We start from the raw sequence: 7,403 nt of genomic DNA on the forward strand, positions 1-7,403 counted from the left end.
ATCAAGGGTCATAAATCATGTTTGGTCATTATGTCTCTTTAATCTCCAATTTTTGCTTTTATATGACATTGACTTTTTTGAAGAGTTCTTAAAAACTTCTTTTGAAGCCTTACAAAATCATAATAGGTTTGTAATACTACATTAGTAAGAGCCAAATATAATGGTCATTGCTATAAATTATTGTCTTCCACTTCTCCCTTGGAAATGAGATGCTGTTGTACTACTTGGCTTCTGAAGCTAAAACACTAATATGTGAGTTTTGCTTGAAATTATAAATGTGGAAAAATCTCAGTGTGAAGAGCAAGGCAGATGGGAATTTGCAAGTTGCATTTCATGTAATTAAAGGCTCAGTCTTTCCCTCCCACTTGGGTCACTGCTCCTGTTAGCTCCTTCTGGCTTTTCTCCTGACTGGAGTCTGGCTCCTCTCCAGCATGATTAGATTGTAGCAAGGAGCGGGAAAGAGACCTGCAGTTATTTAAATATCCCAGCCCAAATCGTTTAGGCTAGCTGGCAACACAGAGCTTTTGTGTTTACAGTCTGTGTGCTGAATATAGCATGGCACTGAAAAGCACATCTGGGAATGCATATGGGAAGAGCGCCTCCTCACCTTTCTTGAGAGTCTGAGGTGCCCCAGTAATGCACCTCTTATGGGACTACATAGTGATTACAGGTATGAATGGTCTTTTTATTCTGGTCCCAAATGATTCCTAAAGAGTACTAGGACCCATCCTCTGCTTTCCTTTGGATAGGACACCTTCAGAGCTCACAAGTCAACCAGAAATATAGTTGCATGCCCTAGAAGAGATTCATCTGAACATCTATTAATCTCTGGAGATGGGAGGGAAAATAGAAAACTCCAAGGAAAAATTTGATCAGTTTAAAATGTGCAAGGTATTTGAAGGAGAGAATGGCCAGAGTATGAATGACTTCAAACTATGACTAGCCCATTGTTGGTCTACAAGAGGTCTAGTGAATGACACAGGCCTTGTGAATGATGGCATATCTCGCCTGCTGAAAAAAACCCAAGGACACAAAAAGACACAGGAAAGAACATATTTTGGGATGGGCCACTCTCTGGGGGTGGGGAGGGAGTGAGATTGTAGTATTTCCTCATTGGTCTCCCTGTCTCCTGTCTTGCTCCTCTTAAATCCTTCCTTCATCCTGACTGCCTCCTCCTAGGACTACCCCCAGCCATATACATCTGCTGCAGATCTGGCATTCATTTTTTAGATTATAGCCCCTCTGTGATTTCCACGGTCTGCCCTCTGTGATTGGCCTCTGACTCCATAGCATCATCTTTTGATACTGGCCTCAGATTTGATTATTGAGTTCCTCATATATGTCATATTGTTTTAAATCTTCACCCTTTGATGGCTCTGTAACTTTAGGTAAGGAGCTTAATTGTCTGTACCTCAGACTGCTCATCTGTAAAGTGAAGATGATTGAAGTACCTACCTCATAAGTTTGTGCAGGGGTTAAATGAGTTAATAGATGTAGAGTTCTTAGAAGAATGCTTGGCATATAATAAAGTTATATTATTTATATTGCTACATAAAGGTTAGCAATTTATTGGTATTGTTCTTCTTTTGAGTTTGGATATGTTAATTTTTATTACTGCGTTAAAAAATTACTGTAAACTTAACATCTTAAATTGATACCCATTTATTATCTTAGTTTCTATAGATCAGAAGTATGGACATGACATGATCACACAGGGTTGAAATCAAGGTGTTGGTAGGGGGCGAGGTCTTATATGAGCTTTGCCAAAGCCTCTTCCAAGTTAATGTGGTTGTTGACAGATTGTCTTTACAACTACAGAACTCGTGGCCACAAGGATCTCTAACTTCACCTTCTTTTCAAAGCTCCCCTGATTAGGTCAGACCCAGTCAAATAATCTTTCTTTTAATTAACTCAAAGACAGCTTGTTAGTAACATAATCACAGTGCTATCCCCTCACATTCATGGTTCCACTGGCACTGAAGGGGAGGAGACTATACAAGGTATTTATACCAGGGGGTGGGATTCTTTAGGAGTCATCTTAGAATCCTGCCTACCTACCGGGTAACTGGGGAAAACTTTACCTCCTGCTTGCTTTGTCGAATTGCATTTGGGTGAGTCCATGATTCAGTAACCTCTGACATCATTTCAAATTTTTTGTAGCATCTTTCTTACAGTATTCAAATGGATTTACATTGACCTGGCTTCTGGAGCCAAAATTTACCATTCCTTCCTAGTAGTCTTCACTAACTGATGAGGCCAGTTAGCTTGTCAGAAACCTCTTAAGAAGAGGACAGTTAGGGACTTGTAACTGATGAGCCTGCTGTCAATACCCTGGAGTTCCAAAAGGATGACCCATAATTTCAGTCTCTTCCAGACCATTTGTTTTTTTTAATGACTCCCAGCAGATGAAGACGGGAACCCTCCTTAATTATCAATGTGCCTGCTGTTCTACTAGTTCAAAGTAAATTTGTATCTGCTAGAAAAAATTTTCACTTTGAGGAGGGTCTTTTGCACTATTTTCAAAAGCTGTCCTTGCCCCTCTTTTTTCCCTTCCCAATTAATTGAGATTATTTTCCTCATTTAATTCAATTTATAGTCTACAAAGAGGTATTATTATCCGTGAAAACTCACTGATAAAGAATGTAATGCAGAAGAGCAATTAAAAAGAAACATTTGTTGAAGATGACACTTGAGTAGTAAAACCTATTTTTAAATATCATTTTTTGAACTAGATTTAGACAGTAAGACATAGACAATACTTTGGAACAACAGGGAATATCTGGTTTTTGAATACTATTCCCCAAAAGATTCTAAGTTCTCTTTTTCAATGATATTTTACTTGCAGTTTTATAAAAATGTGTTAAGGTAAAGGGAAAAAATGAATTTGGCATGGCTGTGGATTTAGAAGTTTGAATCATCTGTTTACTGTGACATGTCCTAACAATGTATGATTTTTTTTTATCCAACAAGCCGTGATTTAGACCTGACTCTCACTGCCTTAATGACTAACATATAACCTCCAGTAATTTGTGGACTGTTGAAAAGGATGGGTTGGTTCATAAAAATAGTATAAAATAGTATAGACTTGGAATTCTTTTTTTCCTTCCAGGACAATATCATCTTATTCTTGAGAGGTTGTAAAGAGCTCGGCCTTAAAGAATCTCAACTTTTTGACCCTAGTGACCTACAAGATACATCTAACAGAGTAACAGTCAAGTAAGTAACACATAATTTATAGTTAAGGGAAACCCATTTATGCCTTGATTTGCAATTTTGTGATGATGGTGTAAGGTCTAAGAGGCAGAGATTGGGCATGCCTAATAAAATAAAAATGTGAAGGTAAAAATCAAGCTTTCCAAACAAGATGCATTGGCCTCCCCTTTGTGTGTAGCTTTCATTCTAATCAAACATAATGTTTTGAAATGCAAAAATCACACATATAGAATTATAATGTTAAAGAGGAAGAGGAAAATGTTAGGTGAAACTTCATGGAGGAAGAGGCAAGAAAATGTGCATGGAATCTGTGTGCGTTAGACAAAAAGCTTTCATTAGCTCCATTTAGGCATTTAAATAGGCTCTGGAAGACTGTAAACTTGGTAAACAGATCTAATATATTATGGAGAAATCTCTTCTTCATTTACATTTTTAACCATTTCCTCATATGTGTCAATGATCAAGTCATGTTTAGGGCCAAAGAATTCTTGGAAAAGACTATCACTGTAAAACAAAAGGCAATGTGCTTCTCTATAAAGAAATAGCTCATGACCAGAGTAATGAGGAAAAAAACTCTTATGAAATGGTAAGATAAAGTCCTTTAGACTCTACAAATTTCATATAAAATATTTTCCACTTTATTCAAACAATATTTGGCATGAATATACCTTAATAATAAGCTTAATTATGTGGACAGGGTTTGTGGATTGGCTATACTTCTCCTTTTGATGACTTTTGGGTCATTTTATCATAGAAGAACAGAAAAGGGAGAGAAGCCAACATTCACAGCTGTTAATTTTATAACATTTGACTATGTTATTTTTTTAAATGATTGGGAAAAAATGGAAACTACTGACTGAAATCAAGTTAGGAATTTATATTGGATTTTATGATTTGTGACTGTGAATGAGGGGGTCAGCCATTATCGATTACATAAAATTGCTTCTCTGCCATTCTTTAATATTTCTCATGGAAAAATGTTAAAGGCAAAAATCACAGAATAAAATTATGATATTTGAATATGGAAACCACCATAAACCTCATTTTAGTCATCACATGCTCCATTTATTATTATACCCAGCCTCTATAAATCATTGTTCATTTTAGGAAATTGTTTTAGGTTCTGCATCATCTCACATTCATAGTTTTACCTGGTGGCAAGTGACTAGAAACAATAGTAACTGTGCAACATCATGATAATTAGTCACACACACAATGCTTGGAGGGTGAGTGAAAGTTCACTTTGACATATTGGCAGCTGGACTAGAGCTACCTTAAATCAATGTGTTACTAAATCAGGAGAATTCTGAGACTGGTTTTAGAAATTCAGAGCTCTTAGCACCTTCACTGCTTATCTACAAAAACTGGGCATCAGGAAGTCAGGGGTCTAGCCCTCTATCTGCTACTCCCTAGCTCTATAATCCTAGGCAAATTCCCCTGTTTCAGTGGGGCTCTGTGTCTTCATCTGTAAAATGGAAGATTTGAGAAGATGGTTCAGCCAACTTCTAAAGGACCTGAGAAGATGATTCAGCCAGCTTCTAAAGGAAGAGACTAATTCAAAGGCATGGAAAGCAACCTAAAGGGGAAAAAGTCACTTAGACTAATGGCATATGGACACAGTCACTTCTCAATTACTGTCCCATCTTCCCCTTCTCCTTTTCTTTTCTCTGTCCTTTATCTTTCTCTGCTTCTTTTTTCCATCCCCTTCTTTTCCCTGTGCTTCCTTTACTTTCTTTATCTTGTCTTTCCATCTATCTCCCCTTTTGCATGCCTTCTCATTTTCCTTCCTTTTTAGTTTTTCCTTCATTGGGTATTATTATTTTCTTAAAGCAATACTTTTCTATCACCTTTCTCTATGGCTCTATCATTTTTGGTTCATTCATTCATTCAACAAATATTTACTGAGCAGCCACTATGTGTCAGATACTTTTTAGTCACTAGAGAACCGGAATGAATGAGAGATAGTATCTCCTGTTAACGTGGTATTTACACCCAGTGTCAAAAAATGAAAAGTAAATAAGTGAATTAAAAAAAAAATTGTAGGAAGCAGTAAGTGCTGAGAAGACAAACAGGTGATATGAAAGATAATGACCATTGCAGTACATGCATATATCAAGTCATTATGTTGTATAACTTAAACTTATACAATGTTATATGTCACTTATACCTCAATAAAACTGAAAAAAAGAAAGAAAGAAAGATGATGATCAGTCCAGATGTGGTCAAGACTAGCCTCTCCGAAGAGGTAGCATTTCAGCCAAAGGCTGAGACATGAATGGGAAGCAAGAATTAGCCATGCAAAAATCTAATGCATCGAGGGCAGAGGAAGAGGATGCAGAAAGGCTGGGGAAAAGAGACAAACTTGATGTTTAAAAAGAAGAGTAGCCAGTGTGGTAGAAGGGTAATGAGCAAGGATCAGTGTGGTGGGAGGGATGGTCCACAAGCATTGTAGGATGTTAAACTTGGAATAATTATGGAGAAAAATTCATTGACAGTACTTATCAAATCATTTCTCGTTTTAGAGAGGACTGGGGCACAGGTGAACTTTCTGCTTTACAACTTTTCTGTAAACCAACACTGGTTTAATTTGGCAGTCACTGTACAGGAGACATTTGTAACATACATAGATTTTATAGCCCTGGTAGATTAAAGTAGAGCTGCTATATTTCTCTGTTTTCTCCTCTGAGAGTTGACTATAACATCAGCAGAGATGGAAAACACTCAATGACACCAATTAATAGCATAAGCAATAAGGTATAGGAGTAGATCCCACAGAGGAGATTTCAATGATTATTTGAAATTGTTTTTTAAAAAATGCTCTTTAGTTTTCATTGTAGGTAATTTTTCTTACTTTTCTTGAGAAGTAACTTAAGTAGACTAAAAAGGAAGTGGGGGGAGGGGGGAGGAAAAGCCTGCAAATGATTACTGCATGTGTAATTTAGTGAACTCTACCTGTAATGGATGCCAGACAACTGTGATGGAAAATGAAAGCATAGTCTAGAAGGGCATGTAGGAAGTATCATTCCAGGGAATTGAAACAATTGGATGAAAACAAGGAAAGACTTTGCGTTGCTCTCAAGTATGTCTCTGAAAAATTGGGAAGCATTTTCACATAATTGATTGTTACAGGGAAGTTGGTCAACAAATACTTTGTGAGCTCCTCCTATGTGCCAAGCATGACTTTTTAGAAGTGGGTCACAGTTTTAAGCAATGAACTTTTATTGTCAATGCAGAAAAGTTTAATGTTTTCTGTTCTTGTTTTTCATAAATATTTCAAAACTTTTATAGAATTTTGATTGTTTTCATCTGTTTTTGGTTGTTATTACATTTTTAAAAATCCTAGCAAATATATAAGCAAATAATGACATGTCATTTTTTTGTTAAAGGGGAAGCTCTGAAACATTTTCTTAATCAAGTCCAAATTGGACCATTGCTTCTTTCAATCCTAGTCCCTCTTGATGGGTTTATCTCCTTAGTATATACTATGTTGTTACCTCAAATCTCAATTGACTTAAAATTGTGTACCTATTCATTAATATTTACTTTGGGTTAGACTATGAAACAGTAAAGTAATTGAAGTCTAAATATTTGAAGGCAGTCTTCACTAAATTATATAATAGCATTACATTCTCCCTCTCACCACCCACCAAACTGAAGTTACTGTGGAAAAAAGAAACACAGCGTTTGTTTTTCCTAGTATTTATTTTTTGACATGTTAAAGGAACTTCAGAATAATTTGGGGCAAAATTTTATATTTCACTCTAGAATATTTAGAAAGGACCACCAGCTTATTTGTTTATAGTTTGAGAATAAATATTTATGTATATTTAAGAATGTACATGTGTATATTTGAACATAACATGCATATTTTCTTGTTTATGGCTAATTCTCAACACTAATTTATGTCCATAGCAGAAAAGAACAAATATTTGAATAGTACAGCTTCTTGTACATGTATTTTCAGGTCTATTTAATTAAGGTTTTAGACCTTCATTAAAAGTACTTCTGTGGAAAAGATTTTGGAAGTACAGTCACATTTCAATTTGACAGTGATCTATAATCAAGTCAGAGTTTTACTTTAACACTTAAACTTTGAGAATACAAATGTAAACAGTCCTGGGTTTAAATGGAATTCTTGATTTTCCAGATGTTACAAAGCATTCATCTTTTCATGGTGCACTATGGAACTT

At 35.9% G+C, this 7,403-nt stretch overlaps 2 protein-coding genes across 10 annotated transcripts in view; both read left to right on the plus strand.

The window, feature by feature from the left end:
- Nucleotides 1–7,230, plus strand: part of LOC105293881 (LIM and calponin homology domains-containing protein 1-like) — a 244,320-nt gene extending 237,090 nt beyond the window's left edge. Inside the window, exon 4 of the mRNA XM_011362781.2 lies at nucleotides 3,110–7,230. Coding sequence (XP_011361083.1) covers nucleotides 3,110–3,220 — 111 coding nt within the window. The 3' untranslated portion in view covers nucleotides 3,221–7,230. The remainder of the gene's footprint in view (nucleotides 1–3,109) is intronic.
- The window catches only part of LIMCH1 (LIM and calponin homology domains 1), a 92,250-nt gene continuing 91,639 nt past the window's right edge, over nucleotides 6,793–7,403 (plus strand). For all 9 annotated transcript variants that reach the window (XM_011362791.2, XM_011362793.2, XM_023532224.1 and 6 more), the window contains exon 1: nucleotides 6,793–6,810. The gene's annotated coding sequence lies outside the window, so the exon portion shown is untranslated. The remainder of the gene's footprint in view (nucleotides 6,811–7,403) is intronic.

This window comes from Pteropus vampyrus, unplaced genomic scaffold (genome assembly GCF_000151845.1).
Source record: "Pteropus vampyrus isolate Shadow unplaced genomic scaffold, Pvam_2.0 Scaffold79, whole genome shotgun sequence".
NCBI classification, from domain to species: domain Eukaryota; kingdom Metazoa; phylum Chordata; class Mammalia; order Chiroptera; family Pteropodidae; genus Pteropus; species Pteropus vampyrus.